Below are 19,698 nucleotides of genomic sequence, written 5' to 3' on the forward strand. Positions count from 1 at the left end.
TTACAGGATTTGCTTCATCTACACATGCCACAAGTAGTATGCCTTAATTCACATTTTGTATATGTGATTTATATAAATACTGATAGGAAATTTAACATTTAAACCAATAAAATATATTAGACTCAACTCACTATTAGATTTTTTAATAGAAAGACATTTCTTATATGGGCAGGAAATTGCAATAACACATTTACTGATTTATTGCAATATTTTACTCTCAGATCTTCAAAATGAACTGTCGTAGCTCTTCGCAGTTAATAGAATTTGAGGTTAACTGGGGAGCTGTACATCGCTGTTGCCACGGAAGAGACAGGACAGCGCAGCAGACAACCTCCATTAATCGAGGGCTCTGCTTAAACCTGGCAACAATTGTGTTTCTGGAAATCCAGGTAGGTTCATCTCACTTCTTTCTGTTTAAAAGAGGAGTTCCAGAAATAACAGTAGTATTGAAAGCAGAAGTAACAAATCTAGCGATGGTCTTGCGTAAATCTCGATTCATCCAGTAAGAATGATTAATCTGACCTCATTGGGCTTGGGATCAGAGCAATCCCAATTTCACACAACAGCTCTTAGGAATGGTATTCCTGGGGAGGCCCCCTGCTCATTTACTTGACGTATTTTTAGTTTGAGTGGTAAATGAGGTTAAATTCATTTTACAGCTTTCTTTTCTATTATCTGCATTGAGCAGTTATGAACATTTGTATTGATCCACCTTGTTAACTCTCGTAAAGCACTGCTCCCCTTTAACTTTGTGTTAGAAGCGTGACTTGCGAGTCGGGTCCTCCGGCAAGTGAATCGTTGGCTTGTTTTTGGTGTAAAGCTTTTACACCGTTCGTTTCCTGATCCTCTTCCCTGATGCCAGGGTTTGTTGACGCTTGCCTGACGTTCTGGTGACAAGTCACTTCGGTCTTCCAAGCTTCACTGATGCTTACAAGTCGGCAAACGATCCCTCCATCTCGATCGCATTTGGTCTCTTCCACGGGTACAGCAAAAAGGACTGGGCGAGAGAGGAGGGTAAACCTTCTGGTTCTCAACCAGCGGTCCGTTCCCGCTGCGGGTAATTCGGCACAGGCGGCGCCCAGGGCTGGGTCCTCCCGGCGGCAACCGCCGCCGGCTCCCCCCAGGGCCGCGGGTCCGACCCTCGGCGCAGGCGACGCCCCCGAGCCCCCCGCCGCCGCTCGTCCCGCCCTCCGCAGCCCCTTTCCCCGCCCCTTCAGTCGTGGGTCCCCTTCTCGGCGGGCGAGATGCGGCGGCAGAGGCCGCTGCTGCTGGCCCTGGGCCTGGCCCTCGCCCTGGCGGCGCAGGGACAGCACCGCGCCGACTACGACCGGGAGGCGCTGCTCGGCGGACAGGTGGGCGGCGGCGGTGGTGGGGAGGGAGGGCGGGAGCGGGCCGAGCGCGGGGCTTCTCCGCCGGCGAGGCCGCGGGGCGGCAGCCGCCGCCGCCGGCGGGCCGGGAAAGGGTCTGAGGCGTCCGGGGACGGCGGTTTGACGCGCGGTTGGTTCCCTGTGCCGCAGGAGGAGGCGGAGGAGTACGCGCGGCTCAACCCGGAAGAGCAGCAGCGGCGGCTGAGGGCCATTGTGAAGAAGATCGACTCGGACGCGGACGGCCTCCTCACCAAGGGTAACGGCGAGAGGCGGCCCGGCACCCGGCTGGCCCGGCGACCGCCGCGGTTGCGTGGCCCGGCGACCAGCTGGTAGCACGCGTGGGGGTTCAAGCGGGCGGGGGCCGGGCTTTGTCCCTGTCCCGGGTCTGGCCCCGCGCCCGCAGAGGAGGGAAAGATACGCTCCCCCCGTGACACCGCCGATGACTCCTGTGCTGTGGGGTATCTCCATGGAAAACAGAACGACCAGCTTGCACAGTGCGTTAGGAACGCCAACAGAGGGTGTCTCGGTCCCTAAGATTTCTGTTTTACGTGAGGAAAGAAGTGAGGGCCAACAGGAGCACACGGGAGTGAGTTAGCGTGGGTAAGAGAGCATTACTAAGTTGTAGGTACCAGCTTTGCACGCCCGAAGCCACTTTGAGTCAAGGGGATTTCTGTGTTTGAAATCCTGTTTGTGCAACTCGGAGAGCAAGTTTAAGAGGCAAAGAAAGTGCGCTGCAGTCATAGTACTACATATATGCGCTTCAATGCCTGGTGACACCGAGTGACACTGAGGAATCATATATTCGTTTCATCACAGTATCGTATCAAATGTCTCTTCCCAGACAGGTTTTTATCAGTCAGACTCGTGAACTCCACGGTAAACTCGGGCCTTTCCTTTCAGTACATGATCATGACACGTTATTAATTTAAGTTTAAAACTCATTATGACAATGTATTTTTGGTGTTTTGCTGTGATTTTGACAAAAAATCAAAATTGTCTCACATGCACACATGCAGAGCAAATAGAATCCTTGTTCAAATACCAGAACAGTGATACTTCATTAACATGATACTAAACATGCAGGAAGCTTTCTAGGTGAGAGGACAAAATATGGTTTTGAAGACAAGATCAACTATATCTCTTGAATGTCTTTGACTTTATATGCTGAAACTAATCAGCTGCACACTTATTTCAGTGTTCCTGCATCTGACTGTGTAGAGATGAGATAGTATATAACTTTGACAGGATGGCTAACCCCTGTAATAAACAACAAGCAGTTCACAACATGAAGGCTGTAAGGGCAGAAGTCTATCTAAAGGGTAGAAATTCCACCTGTACTCCATCCTCATGGTATATATTGCATCTGGTTCTCAGTCTAATGGAAACTTGCCCTCCCCTCGCTTCCCAAAGGAAAACTCAGAGTGGAATATGGTTTTACACCAAGAAACTTACAGTATCGAAGCTTTTTCAGCTCAGTTATTTCTCAGTGTATTGCAAAACACTCCTGGAGAACTTTTCCTTAGTAGTGGCGTCTCCGTTTGGAGGCTAACAGTGAGAGAATTTGTGATAAATATTAATACTGCTTCTCTAATGTTGGAGCATTAAGTATTTCTGATTAGTGGCACTGGACATTATGTGTTCAGATGACTGTGCCTCGTGCCTTAAATGCTGGGAAATAAACCATGCTAAAAATTATATGTTACCCATCTTTAAGAAGTCATGTTGCAGTTTCTTGTAAGGCAATGCTGGTTTTGTGCACAAGCCTCAGTGGTTATAAAACATGGCATGCACGCCTCCACATGTTCAATCAATTCACAGAATCTGTTACAAAGTTGGTTCCTTTGGTAATACAAATTCAGTATTCAAAATATATTTTTAAAAATCTCTTGCTGCTTTTCAAAGATATTTAAATAAACCTAGTAAGGTTGTATTGACACTTCTGCCAGGAAGGACAGAATAAGATACTTTAGTATTTAAAAATGCTATAAGATTTTTCTACACCAAAGTAGTAATTTCTGTAGGATTTTTTTATTAGTCATCATGACTCTTCAGAGCAGGATTTCAGTTGAGTTGATTTAGCTATATAATGTTGCAATGCAGAGGAAGTTGCCTTCCCTTTCTGGGCACCTGAAAATAACTGGGTGATACTGAGGGAATATGTTCTCCCAATCTTTAAATGAAGTAACTTTAATGTATTTGTATGAATTCATCTGCATATTCAGCTTTCTTTTAGCCATGTTTCTATAAAAACAAATAGCTTCAAAGCATTTCCAAAAATATATAAGGCTTGATTTCAGCCCCAAGTAAAGGGAAAATATTTCTTAATGTTTCATTCTGGTAATTAAGGCAATGGCAGTGAATTTATTTTTATTTCAGTTTGTGGATTTTTCAAAAGAAACCCAAAACTGATGGGAATGATATTTTGGGGGGATAAAAATTATGTTTAGAGTTGTCTATCTAAACCATATTCAGTATCATTTTCATAAAGCTCTAAAGAAAAAAAAGGTGAAGGGATGCTACAGTGTTGATTGGCTTCAGATTTGGAAAGGCATAGCCACGTAATCATTTCAGGCTGACATAAATGTCAGCAGGCACCAAAAGGGGCAGGCTTCCTGCTTCCATTGTTTGGGTCCCAGTGACCTAAATAAGGGTATGTTCTCAGCTGAAAACTAAGAATTTTCTTACAGGATAAGTTTTTAGTGATCCACTTTGCTATGTAGCTGTATGAATGCTACCTGTAATCATTTTTTCCTACCACATCCCACGTGTTTCAGAGAGGGATGCATCACACTTACTCTGGCAGCACCGATACAGGCCAGTAACCGTGTAACTCTAGCTTAAGGGTATCAATGGGGAAATGGTACTATGAAAGAAAAACGGAAGGCTGTAGCTATGATCTATTCTCTCATTCAGTTAACTTGAAAAAAGCCATGGCATAGAAAAAACAGATTGTTTTGCTTTAACTAAGCTCTTGCCTATATGCTTACATCTGAATTGCAGAGTATATTCCAGACTGAATAGACCTGTGGTATCTTTATAGTTTTTATAGTGCAGATGATTCTGATTTTTTTTATTTTATTATTTTTTTAATGATTTTCACAGAGGAGCTGAGTTCCTGGATACAGCAGTCTTTTAAACATTATGTTACGCAAGAAGCTAAGCAACACTTCAATGACTATGACAAAGATGGTGATGGATTGGTGTCTTGGAAGGAGTATAATATGCAAATGTATGATCGTGTAATTGATTTTGATGAGAACACTGTCCTGGAGGATCAAGAAGAAGAATCATTTCGACAGGTAAAATGTTTCAGCATCAGTTTCTGTAAGCTGTTGGCAAAAGGCAGCAATGTTTGTTTATTGTGACAGAACAAGATGGGTAGAGAAACCTTAGCAGCTGGCACATGGTTTAACGCTTTCATCTATCTGAGATAGGGGAGTAATTAAAGGAAAGTAATGGAGTATTAAAGCTGCTACCAACAAAACAAAGACAGAACAAAATCGTACCTCCCAAGTATATTTTTTCAAGCTGAGTGAAGTCTATTGACAGTCTTACCACAGAGCACAGTCTCCAGCTATCATCTTTAAAGAAGATGCCAATCTATTAGATTAGGTCTGTAGCCTAACCAGTGTCCTGCCTTCAGTAGGGGCCAGTACCACTGGTGTTGGAGGTAAAGGAAGCCCTTGTACTCTTTAACCCCCTGTATTGCACTTTTCCAGTTATTTCTCAAGTACCCAGTGTGGGGTATCAATACAGCCTGCTTTAACATTTTCTGTCCATTAGAGACCCACAGAGAAAGCAATAGCAATTCAGACATTTTTAGCAATCAAAATGCAACTCTGACAGCTAAAACTGGATGTGTAAACAACAGAAGTTATGGATTAATCTCATATATGAAAGCAGATACTTGAGAGTGGAAAGGAAAGAGGCAAGAGAGGCAGGGAGGAAAGGTTCACCAAGAATCACCACATAGCAAAACTTGTTTCCTTTCAGGTTACACATGTATAGTACATGTAAATATTTCCCAAAAAGAGAGTAAGTGAGTTTTTAGACTATTCTGGCCTGAGTGTTTTGTTGGGGTTTTCTTCTGTGAAGATTGCTGTGGCTGCTTTTAATAAAGTAGTAGTAGATAATACAGGATGTTGACAGAAGTGAAGCTAAAATAGACAATGGGCAGGGGATTTTACACACTGAAGAAACAAACTGTAAAGCTTTGGAGGTCACTTAACTGAATAATTATATAGTTTTTAAATAAAACAAGACTTTACATGGACCTACCAGTCAAAATATTGATCCCATGTTTGAGATATTGCCATCATAGGTATATATGCCAGGTTAGAACTCCTACTTACTTACTTATGCTATGCTTTGTTTGACTGCTTCTAGGTTTTCCTGCTTGCTGACTTCTTCAACTTATATTGTAAAGAGCAAAATTAGCAGCATTGTACAAGCATCATATGACAGCCTTCTTCAGCATTTTCCTTATGTTTGGAAATTAGTGATCTTGCTCTAGTCAAAATGGAAGAGTTAGACTATGGTATTGATTTAGAATTGACATCAGTAAACATATGAATTTACCAGAAGGTGGCAGCCTTGTTCATCACTTCTCAAAAAACCACTGAAAAATAGATTTTCCCCCTCAATAGTTCAAGTTTATGTTGCAGTCCAGTCCTTTCTGTAGTCAGTCCTTCTGAATTGCCTTCCTATTTAAACTCTCAGCTAAGGTCAGCTTTTCTTTAAGAGTACATTTAATTATTTTGCAGAATAGTTAAGATCTTATACGTTTATTTGTTACATGTTATGCTCTGTATTAATCAGGTTAGCCTCATTTTGAAAGAAGTGTCACTAAATAGGATATAAACGAGGAAGTACAATTTCAAATGGTTATTTTTAAAGTATTTGTGATCTCTGGTTTGCTGGCCACTCCCTTATCCAGATCAGAGTTACACTGGTAGCACAACACACTTAATCATGGGATTCCAGAATTTGTATAGCTCACGTCACATGCAGTTTGAGTAGAGATCAGTTGGGTCTTTATTTTGTCTAAAGAGACTGTATGAAATTAAATGAGAAAAAAAATAAAATTTTTGCACATTTGGAATATGGAAACAGGAAGTGCAAGACATTCAGAAATAAGAACTTCCCTGCTTATTGTGGATCTTATTTATTTTTAAGAGGCATGCTAATATTTATACTTAAAATGGGTGAGAGAAGTGACTTTGCTTTCAAATGTGTTCAGATGTAATGGACAACAGTCTTGTGTTAAAGGAATCTGTCTAATCCTTCAGCACTTAAAATGGCTTCAGAAAAGACATTTTACATACATGATATTTTTTTCAAGACCTTCTTTCAACTACAAACAGCCCTTGATATAATGAGATATAGATCCAGAAGGTTAAATGTCCTTCAGATGTAAATTTCGGAATTTGCAATGGCTACCATTAATTATAATCATTGTACTCCACTAAACCTAGTTTGGGAATTGGTGACTTTTTAGAAGAGGAAGCCTGTATAAAGACAAGATAATTCTTGGTCTTTTCATTCTCTCCCTTTTGTGTTTTAGAAGCCTTGGCTAAGAGTATGTTTTAAATGTCTCCTTAAATTGAAAAAATAAGGAAGTTTTTATGTGATTCTTAGAGTAAAACTACCTCAATTAAAAGTGCTGTTCTCATTGCTCTGGATGAGCTCTTTTTAGAGAAAATGTAACATCAGTATAATATGAGTACATAATGTGAAACAATTAATATTCTAATGAGCCTACAGCCAGCTACTATAATGTTTTTCCTTTTCATTAAGTGCTCTAACTAAATCTATTTTCTAAGCTTCATTTAAAGGAGAAAAAGCGTTTTGAAAAAGCTAATAGAGATGATGTTCCTGATCTAAATGTGGATGAATTTGTTGCTTTTGAACATCCTGAGGAAGTGGAGTATATGACGGTAAGATTTAGGAGAGTATCAGCCTGTGTATATAGATGCAACATCTTTTTAATGCATGTGCTTAGCCCCAGTACTACAGGAAGTGTGTTTTTGAGCAGTTCTGAATATTGCTTTTACAGACCAAATTAAAAAGCAGATAATGTGTTGTGGATCCAGTGCTGGAGGTCAGGAGCTGGAGCAGCGGTTCAGTGTTTTTCTTTGAAATCTGTTTCAAGAATAGTATTGCACAACTATCCCAAATTTTTGGGATTGGACTGACGTATCTGTCTCTAAACTCTGTTAGGTTGGAAATAGATCAGTGAGATTTTAGCCTGAGGAAGTTTCATGCCCAGTTCAGAGTTCAATTCTAGTTAGGGGGACTTACAGGAAAGATTTTGCACAGGAAAAGGTCAAGTGTCTATTACTCTCACTTTGCTTAAAGGGACACAAGAGTCATGTTTCTGGCTGAAAAAGAGCATTCAAGCCCGTCTGAAGCTTTAATACTGACTGTACTGTGGTCAGAGCTTGGGAGATTATTATTTCAGCCAGGAGCACTTTGCCATTGGGCATTTGTTTCCTCACTGCTGTGACTGTGGGTGTCATTCCAGCTCAGTATCGACAGTTGACCCAGTTAAAAGTACATTGGTGCTTTTCTGCAATAGAGCCTTCAGTTTTGGCTGTCTGATGCTGCAGAGCCAACTGCCAGGAGGAGTGCCATGCAAACAGCCTCTGTTTGTGTTGACATAACTGTTTATTATGGACAAACAAGACAAGACAGAACTAGGAGAACAGGCAGACTGTCTTCACTGGGAAACATAGGACCAAAAGACCAACGAGTTTTCCTGACAATTTCATAAAGTTAGAAAAATGCAAATTAATGAATACATCACATGGAAGAAGAAGAGTTAAATGAGATGATACAGCTTTGTAGAAATTAATGTTTCTCAGCTATTTTTGTAGTTTTGAATTACGTTGAAGGATTCCAACCCTAGGTACACCTTTTGGATTTGGTTTTCATAAAACCTGACATCCTGAATTCTTAAGAACAGATCTGTTCTGTTGCACAGGAACCAATTAATGCACTAATCTGCATAAAAATGGAAAAGCAGATTTGAAATGAGGGAGTCTTTAAAGGATACCTTATTGCTCTAAAATTATTTATTGCTGTTTCTCTTGATTAAAAGTTGCTAATTTTTCACAAATTGATATTTTGCTTTTTCTATGTATACAAAAGGACTTTGTCATTCAGGAGGCTTTAGAAGAACATGATAAAGACGGTGATGGATTTGTTAGCCTGGAAGAATTCCTTGGTGATTACAGAAGAGACCCAAGTAAGGAAAAAGGGTGGGTGTATGAAAGAAGGAACTGAACAGAAGCTTTTGGAATGGGATGAATTGTATGCACCTTTATTCTCAGCTTTTTACACCTCCACCTACAGGTTCTGAATAACATTATCCTGTCTTTTAGAATAATTCAGTTTCATGGTACTGGGCATAGTAGGTCATTATTTCAGTCTGCCCTGTATGTATTTGGCAGTAGTTTGTATATAGCCCATCCCACTGTTTCCTTGCAAGTTACTTCTTGTTTTCCTGAAGACTGAAGCATATTCCTCATAGCTAGATATGCAGCTGAAATAAGATGTAGTTTTGCTAGCTGAACACATCCGCGAAACCAGCCAGCATGAATGTAAGGTTAAACTTCCCTGGTCTTTATCAGCTTAAGGTGGCAGCTGTCAGCCTTGCTTTAGAAGGGTTGAAGCTGTGTGTGTTTTAAGAGAGTCGGAGGGGAAGTGTAAGGAGTCTGTTCACTGTACCAGATATCAAAAGCCTATCTGCTTTCACTTTTTTTTTTTTTTCCCACTCTCGCCCTTCCTTAAGCTTGATGAATTCCTTCTTTAACAAGAAAAAGGACTCTTACCTGGTGTTTCGCAATACTTTTGTCTAGCTGTGTTGCTAATAGATAAATATTTTATACGCTGTATTTGATTTGCTACATGATAGGGCAAATAACTCCTCCAGTTCAGAAAGACCAGTAGCTTGAGGCACGTGGAGAGTCTGCTTGGTCCTAAGGAATGCTAATTCTTAAGCGTGGGCTGGCATCCTAGCTGGAGAAAATGTTTAAGCCACATAAGGATATGGAGAAATAGGGGAATAGTCAGTTTTTCTTCACTCCAATCAACCACCTGACATTTAACCTTGTATAACCATCTTGTTTGCCAGAGCCAGTTAAAACAATAGATCTCTGATGCAACTACAGTGTTCTTTATCATTTTCCTGCTCTGACATAAAAAAAGCTTTTCCAAGCCAGTCTGTCCGAAGCTGTTGGAAAGGAGTGAAGTTGTTGCTAGGGTCCTTGCAGTTAACAGAGAAGATAACAGCTCTGTCATTAAAACTTTAGCAAGAATTCAGAATCGGCTATAATTGTAGAAACTACTTCAACTTCTCCAAATGCCCATCTCCTCTGCAGAGAGTGTTCCTGCAGCACAGTTTAAATAAACTTCATGGTGGGTGTAGTTTCATAACTGTTTTGTGGTTTTGGGCAACAGTGCATGATGAATTGTGACATGAAGGGATAATCTACTTGCAAAAGAAGATGTTGGAAAGGAAGGAGAGGGACTTCACTCTTTGTTCTTTTATAATACGTTATCAGTTTTATATACTGCAAAACACTATTTATCTACCTACTTCTCGGGACGCTTGTTGATTTAAAGCTTTTCCCTACTTTCCTCCGTCCGTTAAGTGCTGAGATGACCAATGTCTGAGGCCTATAGTATTGCTCACATTGCTGTCATGTGATACTCTCAACACGGTGTCCGCAACACGATTGCTATATATTAATGGGAGAGAGTAATCTTAAGTCACTCAAGGTAAATACTGCAAATGTAAGATATCTCTTTTATCCACTTTAATGTTTTCCTACTGATATGTCAGCTGTCCCAATAAGTAGGAAACCATCTGCTTGGCAGCACATTCAATACAACGTATGCTTTCTCCACTATCAGTTTGGGTAATTGTGGAGATGTAAAGTGAACAGTTCAGTTGGTGGTAAACTTTGACTTTAACATCTGCTTAGTTCAACTGTAAATTTACAATCTTAATATTACCTAAGCTTTAAATGCTGTTTTATTCTATACAAGTATTTTTTTCATGTGTAGACAGATGCATTTATTTAATCTATTGGGACTGGTCTGTAAGTCTTGTCTTTGTTAAGTGAAATCACTTTTATGTTATGTTTTATGAGGTTAAGTGAATTTGCTTAGGACAAAAGGTGAAAACATCTGCTTTAAGGTAAAGAGTGGCTTTAAACTTGACAAATGTGTCTTACTAGCTGCAAGGGAAGATCCAGAATGGATACTTGTTGAGAAGGATCGGTTTGTGAATGACTATGACAAGGACAGTGACGGAAAACTCGACCCTCAAGAGCTCTTGTCTTGGATAGTACCTAATAATCAGGGTATTGCACAAGAGGAGGTATGTGTTTTGACTGCTATTTAGATTTTAATTGATGTGGTGGAATTTTGAATTTGAATAGATGCATTCAGATTTATCATGTCTTAGTTGAAAAAGAATGCTTAGTAGATCTTTGCATATATTTTTAACCTTTTTTCAGTTTGTAAAAAGAGTGCAGGTCCCTTAACTGCATTAGGCAAATGTGAAGTTCCTATTAATTGTACGAGTGTTTGTAAATTAACAAAGTGCCTTTCTACATGTTTAAATAGCTTACTTGGTTGGACTTAAGGGTACAGTATTTTAATAAGTTATTTTTTAGTTATTGTAAGTAAATCTAATGAGATATACTACTAAAAGAAGCTGGTATATACTGACAGGGTGATTTTGAAAACAAAAATTGATTGTGATTCTTCTAACTGTATAAATCACCATAATTTGTAGAACTAAAAACTTGTCTTTCTGTAAGTACAAGAAAATGGAAGTATTCTATGATTCAAGATGCTGTAATGCAAACAGCATTTGATGATAATTAAAATGATTTAATCAGAGGTAGAACAGCATAATAGGTTTAAGTGGATTCTCATTTTGGCTGTCTTTATTTTTTTGTAGCAGGCAGTAGAAGCGCTGAGTGTTCCAGAACAACCTATTTTAGTAAGCAGACTTTACAGTTGTTGACTGCAGTAGAGAGGATTTCTGTCTTTCCGCTAGTAACTTTTTATCTTAATTTGTCCAAGTTTCTCTCCTTTGCACTCGAGGATTTTGGTGTTCAGAATGGCAGGAACAACAGGTCTTCCCATGCCTCCATAATTCCTGGTAAAGACAGGACATGCTTTGTGTCAAACAGCATAGTCCAGCTACTGGGTTGGACTGTCTTATTACTGAGGTCCCACCTCTTCCTTTTTCAGCTCTGTTGGTGACAGAAAAAGCAATGTGGCTAGCACGCAGCACTGGGTACTCACGTATCTATCATTGTAGGAAACTAAGTTGTTAAATTGCTCTAGCAGTGTTTTTGTAAATGTGGATCTGTAAGCCTTTGCACAGACCTTGTTTAACATCTGACTCTTGAGGGTGGTTGGTTCTTATTTCATGGAAACAATACTGTTCTAACTGACTTGAATTCTGTGTGGTGTTGAGTTTAACCATACCTGTGTTGGTTTGCTTGGTTGGGTTTGGGGTTTTTTTAGCAGTTCTTCGCTATTCATTCAAATCTTAGCTTACAGCAAGGCCATGCTGTAGCAGTAGCTCAGTTCTGCAAAAAATCTTTTTTTTCTGTTTCTCTAATGTGCTATTTTTTTCCTTCAGGTAATGTAAGGGCTTAGCAAAGTCACTATCCTAAAGAGAAGGTAGCATTGACTTAAGTCATAAACTGCTGTTTGAAAGCTGATTATTGCAGTTTCATTTTGGCATTTCAAAATGACTTGAGAAACCTGTTAGCTAAATAACATAAAAATAGAAAAATTACTATACATTCCATTTCCAGGAATTTATATGTATTTACCAAGATGTTTGTCTTAATAATCTTTTAGCTTCTGCCATGCAGAGTGCTTTTAAAATCTGCTTGGCTAACATTAGTTCCTGTTATTTTCTTCAGTCCTTTTTGGTGAGGTAGTCAGCTTAGTTGTAAGTAATATTTAATTTTTTAAAAAGTCACTTAACAGTTACATTGAGCCAAATTGATCAGAAAAAGTAGGAACAGAAGGATTCTCTAAATCACTGTATTTGTAGATGTTTAGCAAATAAAAACAAAAAAAACATGTAATACTTGGGCTCCTCTATTTCTCAGAAGCAATAGGTGCGGTAGAGCTGCTGTACTAGCTTGTTAGCTTTGAGCTACGTAACATTTGTGAATAAGCTACAAGTAAAATACTCTGCAATTGTTTTTTTGTTTTACTGCTGAACTTCCCTCCTTTTATGATATATAAATAAGCAAAAATCTGGTAACTGTTTTAATTTGCAGTTTCATTTGACATTGTCATGATTTAGTATTTAAAAGTTTTTTGAGAAAAGCAAGTTTCTGCTTTCAGGAAATGAAGGAAAATATGAATTGCTACCCAAAGTTGAAGTTCTATGCCTAGATGGCTTATCTTGTCCACTGTTGAAGGTAGAAAGTGAGTCTCCACAGGTTCAGGAAATAAAAAATGTCTTAGCACAGTAGACCCCTCCAGAGTTGAAAACAAGCATGCCTACAGCTTAACCTGAGAGCTGTAAATGATGCTTCTCTTGTCAGACACAGGGTAAATATGTGACTGAGATAATCAGCGCACACTTCTGAAAGAGGATGCTCAACTTGAAGACTATTGGCTTAAATCCTAGTTGAGGTCCCACACATTGAGGACTTGCTGTTGTAGCTGTCATTCAGTGCCTGGATATCCAGAAGGGCTCCCTGAACACAGGGTCTCTAGCTGACATGCTAAGCTTGCATTTTCTGCAGGTCATACACTAAAGGCATGTACTGCACTCGCCTGAGGATTTCAAGGACTACGGGTGCTTCCAGGAAGATGGCTAATCTTTGCTGGTCTAGTGCCATCTTCTGCCCTCAAAGTAAAGCTGTGGGCTTGACATTGATTTGTTGCTTTAGAATTGATAGTGAGGGTAGAGATTTGATATTATGATTTTGCCACCAAATAAAAGAGGCGAAGAGAAGCAAACTGAGGAAAGAAAGGCTCTGTTCTGAATGTGATGTGTTGTCTAGCTTGTTACAAATAATGGTGTTGTGGCAGGACTTTGACAAAGCTATTCCAAAGGCATTATTTATAAATGCTCATATCTATTAACTGTGCACATGGTGTTCCATTTATTTTAAAGGCTCTTCACCTTATTGAAGAAATGGATTTGAATGACGATAAAAAGCTTTCTGAAGCAGAAATTCTTAAGAACCAGGATTTGTTTCTCAACAGTGAAGCAACAGATTATGGTAGGCAGCTTCATGATGAACGCTTCTACCATGAAGAACTTTAGATTATTTATTTTGTAATCTGTTTTTCTTCCCTTTCTTTCATTTGGAGCTTTTGTTAAAAGCACCCATCAGCTATGTTGCCAGTTCTATGCTGTAATTACAGTACACTAATGTTTGTGTAAATAATTTGCATTGAAAATTTAATTGCCATCCTGCAGACTTCCTTGAGCCTCTTCTAGCTTCAAAATTAATCTTAAATACTTACTTCCAAAATTATAAAGCATTGGGAAAAAAATTACTTCAGGGGCAGTACTGTGTTGTGAAGAGTTGTTCTACTGTACTTGAAGAAAATGGAGAATCTAAATGATTCTGAAAGAATGCAAAACATAGTGACTGAGAGACTACTGTTTTTTCTAATGAGTTTAATTAGGGCGGGGAGTGGGGAAGATGGGGTGGGATGTTTAGAGTCAGTATTAACTGTGTTTTATTTAATACATTTGGAGAAACACTTAGATTAATGCCTCAATTGTTTAAGAGGTTTCTACTTAATTTTAAATGGTTTCTATACTGTGTTTTATTGTATCATAAACTTGCTATTTTTACATCTATAGACTGCTGTTTTTAATGTACAATTCTACAGCATTAGCAATACAATGGTATTTTACAGTGTTAAGACCCTCTTCATTTGTTGGATTAAAACTTTAAATATTCTGTCTTTCTGTGTTTTGTCCATTTATTGCTTACTGTGGGTCACCCATAGCAACCCCTTGACATGTGAACAATGTACATAATGTAAAAGGGCAGTGTTCTTAGCTTTTGTAAACCAAAGATACATCATCTCATCTAGATGCTAAAGAAGATTCAAAAAAAGCAAAGTGTGCATTTAGCATTTTCTGGACAAGTTTGCAAAAGCAATTGTATTTGTTTTTTTGTTTTTTTTTTTTAATTGGCGATATATAGAACTCTAAAGCACTAAGGCATTATATAATATTTGTAGTAATAACCTCTAGAAGTTAACTTCGGTTGAAAGCTCCATGATTACCATTCATAAAAGTGAGTACTGTCCCATTATGTGATTATTTGAAATAGTCCAAAAGGTTAATGGCACGACAGATTCAATTTAGGAAAGGACATATATTCGCTTTTTATCTCCTAGAAAGTCACAGAAATTAGCTGAGTATTCTAAACAAAGACAAAACCTCGCAGAACAGATTGTGTAGAATGTATTAGGGGTTTTTTAATTCCTAGATAACTAACTCCTGCAATGCTCTTGCAGTGTTCTTCTTGACTAATGTCTTCCTTCCTCCCAACTCTTTTTATGGAATAAAAGCAACTAGTTCTGCCTTGGTTTTTTCCCAGTATACCCATCTCTTAATTATTCTTGGAACAAACAGGAAATTCCTTTTGACAGAAGTGTTGAAGTATCACCATTAGAAGGCTAGCAATTTTGATTCAGAATAAAACTACATATACTTTTACTGTATTTTTTTAGATAGCATAGTGATAGAAATTCAAAATGCTTTTTCAATTTTAATGGTTGGGTTTTTTTCTACCCATATTTGTTTATTTCAGTTCCTGGGAATGTGACCACAACTATTGCCATGTTGGTGGTGGGATCTGATTTAAAAAAAAAAAAAAAAAGTCTAATTAAATCCAGTGTGTCCAGGAATATTAAAACAGTTGTCAACTTTGTTGGTTTGAAATATACCCAAAGTTGCTTATTTGTTATTATTTATGGCATTTTTAAATGACTCTTAATGATAGATTCAACTGCATACTCAGTTTTAAAAATGTCATCATCAACTTGAAAGTTTAACTTCCAAAACAAGGAGAAAAAAGAATGCCTTTGGAAGGAATGCCACTGTCCTTTGCTCTTTGACTCAGTTCCAAGTCATTTGCTGGATTGCAGTAATTTGCATAAACCAAGAATAAGAAGAGGTATGTATAGCAAGACTAGTAAAATACCAAACAGCATAGCATTTATATGGTCCATATCTAGGAGTCTGTGCCAAACATCCAATTTATTGCTTATTTTAATATTTCTGTGAGCAAATCATGTTAGGTATTATTAGAGCTTAGCTCACTGTAAGACAGAACTACAGCTTTTGTCACTTTGCAGCTCTTGGTGCAATTTTATGGGCACAGAAAACTAGTACTTCAAAAGGAAACAATATAATTGTTAATGTGACTGAAGTGTGGATTTGGAGAAGTACTAAGCTCAATTCTTTAAAACGTTTCTGTAATTCCTAGAGTAAATTAATGTAGACTTGTTTTGATTTCTGATAATGTTTTTAAAATCAGGCTTCTTTCACTATAGGATTAGAATCCTAAGGGTGCTTTCACAATCTTAGAAAGATTTGTGGCTTTTGATATTTAATCTAGTGTTTAGATTGCCCAAACTGGCAATCCACTGCTTAGATTGTGATGTCTATCCAAATATTCTACATGAGAGTAGCTCCCATGTTTTCAGGGTTACACCGTGACAGAGTCCCTTACCTAGCATTTTTTAAGTATACTGAGAAGTGCAATGAAGCAAAGTATCTCTTAGAACTTGTAACTGTTTCACTGCAGATAGAAACTTTAATTTTAATGAGTCAGAGCAGAGATTTTCAGCACTCTATTGTGGCATGATTTATTCTGTATATTTATAGAAGGAATGACTGGTACTGAATCTGGGACTACCAGAGCCCGTGAAAGTCACGCACAAAGTAACCCAGGTTAGCCTAGTCTTTTGTGTTTCCTCTTGGCCCTATTGTTTGTAGAAAATCCAGAGCTGCTTACTTTGGTGAAGGCTGAGAGCAGTGTCTGGTACCTCCCTCCCCTCTACCAGGTTTTACAAAAGGTTTTCACAATATCCAAACTTCAGCTATAACCACACATGCTCAACCATGAAGACATTTTGGAACAAAGGACTACATCTTCTGCTGTTCTGTCATGTAAAACTGATGCTTTGTTTTGAAAGAGCCTCCAACCATGGTACCCTACAGATGAAATAGACCACTTAGAGGCATACTAAAGAATCCAATTCTTCCTTACACACGCCCATGACCCCTCCAGCAACACACACAGCAGAGACTACTGTGATAGCCAAGAAGATGAACTTTGAAAAACTAATGGTCTGTTTGTGCCTGGTTTCTTAGGGACGTAATACTTTGGCAGTCTTTCTGTCCCACCGCTACTGGAACTTTGATTCTTTTCTCATTTTCTCACCAACCGCAAACCTCACCAAACAAACAAAAACAGGTTGTAGGGATATTTTAGAAAGCAAGAGCAGATTCAGCTAATGCTACGCTTCATCGCAGAATCCCCTTTTGAGGAATGAGCCTTTATTCTTAAACTGCGCAACTTCTACCTGCGGAAGTTTTATAAGCACAGTTCAGGTTATGGTCAGCTGGAACAGCTTCAAACAGCCAGTCCAAAAAAAGCCCACAAAGATCAAACTCAGAATTGAAAACTTAGCTTTGACTTACAGGAAGAGTTAAAAAGAGAGATGGTGAGGGTTAAGTATCACATTTTCTTTGTCGATACACTGTGGTTTGAGGTGAAGCGGCAACCTACTTCAGCACGTTGTGCTGAAGGTCTCTGGCCTGTTGCATCTGATCTCACTTTGTAAGCAGCACATGCAGAATTTTCCCAATTCAAATATTAAAGCTGGTAAAAGCACTTTGTCTCCATGTAATAACCATTCAGGTTTCTTAGAGAGAGACTGAGCGTTCTTGTTGGCAAGGTAATCTCATTCTCATCCTCAAAATTGGCTATCCCTAATTCAGGGGCAGTCCACAGCTCTGTAGGCATATGCATTAGGGTGATTCTTTGGATGATGTCTAAGTGAGAGAGACTTTCAGAGGAACAAATACTACCTAAGTTCAATGAAGAGAACAAAAGTCCTCTACTTTTTTGAAAATCCATTTATAAAATCAAGGATCTAGCAAAATTTGATTTCTAAATGAACATTGCATGTAAAAATGTCAGGTAAACAGGGCAAAGGGAGAATAATAAGACAGCAAGTAGATGAAGTATTAATATTACGGAGCTTGGATTTGCAGTTTTCCAGAACATGAAGCAGCTCGTACTATCTACAAAAACACATGCTACCAAAAGCACGGCTCATCTCAAGGAAAATGGATGGGTGACAGAACAAGCAAAATTACATTGCTGGTATAAACAAGTCAGACGTCTCAGAGGTGCACTACGAAGCGACAAGAGGCAACAGTCACAAGTTCCAGCAAGGGAAATGCTGACTAGATGAAAACTTCACGGTAGCGGTGGTTAAGCAGTGAAACAGGCCCAGAGAGGTGATGGAAGAATTTCCACCCTGTAGACAGACAGAGCTCAAAAAGGTCCTGGGCAATGTGATCCACCTTTGAAGTCAGCTCTGCTTGGAGCAGGAGGCTGAAGCGGAGACCTGCCTTGCACAGACCAGGAGGCACAAATAATCCTGTTCAGAGTGATCCTATCTAAACCATTTGGCAAGGTGTGTTTATTTTTCTATAAATTTTAAGTTATTTTGAGTATGCAGCATTTCCAACTACAAGCTATCCTTTCCTCCTCTGTCTTAAGAAAACCCAGAGCTTGCTAGAAGTAACAAGAAAAACCTCTCAGAAGGTGAACACTGATCTCAATGTTGCTTTTAAGTTAGAAGTTATTCTTGTTATAACATGTATATTATAACTTTTCTATGCAGAGTGTGGTGCCCCATGTGAAGTGCTTTGTGCCCTTGTCACAAGAAGAAAGGTCACATTAAAGAGTAATTCCACAAGTATTTGGTCTGTAGAGCAGACTCCTTTGTGCTACATAAATGCTGCTCACATGGATGTGTACCAACATCTCTGTATGGAGGCATAAGGAAATACTTGTTCATGAAGAATGTTATTTTACCAGCCCCACTGATCTATCAAAGCAAAAGGAAGAATTTGAAAAAACAATCCAAAAGAAAGTCACTATAAATAAAGAAAAAGTTAATTTGTTTTGAGAAAGCCAGTAATAAACCTTTCTTTCAATAGTAACAGTAGAAAAACAAGACTAAGCAAAGTCAAACATCAGGCATAATCATTTACCTAGCTGAAGTGGGATTCAGCTGATCAGTATTTCTGGCGTTTCAGGTTTGCAAAAGGCACAAATGCTTTTACCAGTTCCCTGTTTCTCTTTCTACCTATAGATGTAGGATTATGTGGCAAAATATCTGTGTATGTGTTTTCTCAAACAGGTGGAGGATTACAGTGCTAACTGAGACTAAGCAACTAGTTTGTCTGAACTGTGTAAGTTATGTTTTATCTGGAAATCAAAAAATGTACACTTCAGTACTTCAGACTGTTTACAATAATAAACATGCAAATAGTTTATTTAGAAAAGTTTTGCTTTTTAAAGATTTTTTAAAAGATCTTTCAGATGTTCACTGTTGACTTGCTAAGTTTTGGATTCCTCCTCAGGAAAAAAAAATAAAACAATTGGTGATGTTTCTAAATGAGCAAATATGCAGAATATTTGCTAAAATATGCCAAAGGAATCTAAACTGTTGCCTCCCACGATGCTAAACAACTCACTGTATTATTACTAAAGAAGAAATATTTTGTAGAGAGAGACACCTGCTGGAGATGGTGTATTTTGAACAAAGGTCCAACGGTTTGAGATTGACTAAAAATGCCACGATTTTTCACAAAACATAGCAGAATCTTTGTGAATGCCAGTCTGAACAGCTGTTACCTATGTGCATACCCCCTGTAGTCACAATCAGGTAAGATTTGTTTTTTTGCAAAGCATATCTAAACTTCTGTCTAAAGTTTCTATGAACTTGAAGCCATTGTCAGATTTTACTTCATGAAGTAATTGCATTGCCTCAGGCAAAGAAAAAAGAATATTTGTGTTAAGTCTAAGTCTGTAAAACATATACCCTGCTTTCTTTCCAGAATTGCAGTATTCAGAGTCCTTTCTGAGAAGTGGAAACCTCTTCAGCACTGCAAGCATTGCCTACTTGGCTAATGAATATGCAATACTTGCAAATGAATACTGATTTCCTTTGAATTAATGGGATGGAGAAAGCAAGTGTGTTGGCAAAATACACAAGAGATGTC

General features: G+C 38.7%; 1 protein-coding gene across 2 annotated transcripts; it reads left to right on the plus strand.

Annotated features, from left to right (window-relative positions):
- Positions 1–1,189: 1,189 nt before the first annotated feature.
- On the plus strand, positions 1,190–14,342 carry RCN2 (reticulocalbin 2). 2 transcript variants are annotated; one of them, XM_075045598.1, is made up of 7 exons: positions 1,190–1,352; positions 1,518–1,623; positions 4,470–4,666; positions 7,190–7,303; positions 8,517–8,613; positions 10,610–10,752; positions 13,537–14,342. In XM_075045598.1, the coding sequence occupies exons 1-7, from the start codon at positions 1,245–1,247 to the stop codon at positions 13,687–13,689; spliced, it is 918 nt and encodes a 305-aa protein (XP_074901699.1). In that variant the 5' UTR covers positions 1,190–1,244; the 3' UTR covers positions 13,690–14,342. The 2 variants fall into 2 exon arrangements, with proteins under 2 accessions (XP_074901699.1, XP_074901700.1); XM_075045599.1 differs by having other exon boundaries at positions 1,193–1,352; positions 7,202–7,303.
- Positions 14,343–19,698: the final 5,356 nt, after the last annotated feature.

This window comes from Buteo buteo, chromosome 13, assembly GCF_964188355.1.
Source record: "Buteo buteo chromosome 13, bButBut1.hap1.1, whole genome shotgun sequence".
NCBI lineage: Eukaryota > Metazoa > Chordata > Aves > Accipitriformes > Accipitridae > Buteo > Buteo buteo.

Coding starts and splice junctions, on each gene's coding strand:
- RCN2 (XM_075045598.1), top strand. CDS start 1,245: ATGCGGCGGCAGAGGCCGCTGCTGCTGGCCCTGGGCCTGGCCCTCGCC. Junction 1,353..1,517: donor AGGCGCTGCTCGGCGGACAG/GTGGGCGGCGGC, acceptor CCTGTGCCGCAG/GAGGAGGCGGAGGAGTACGC. Junction 10,753..13,536: donor AGGGTATTGCACAAGAGGAG/GTATGTGTTTTG, acceptor TTTATTTTAAAG/GCTCTTCACCTTATTGAAGA.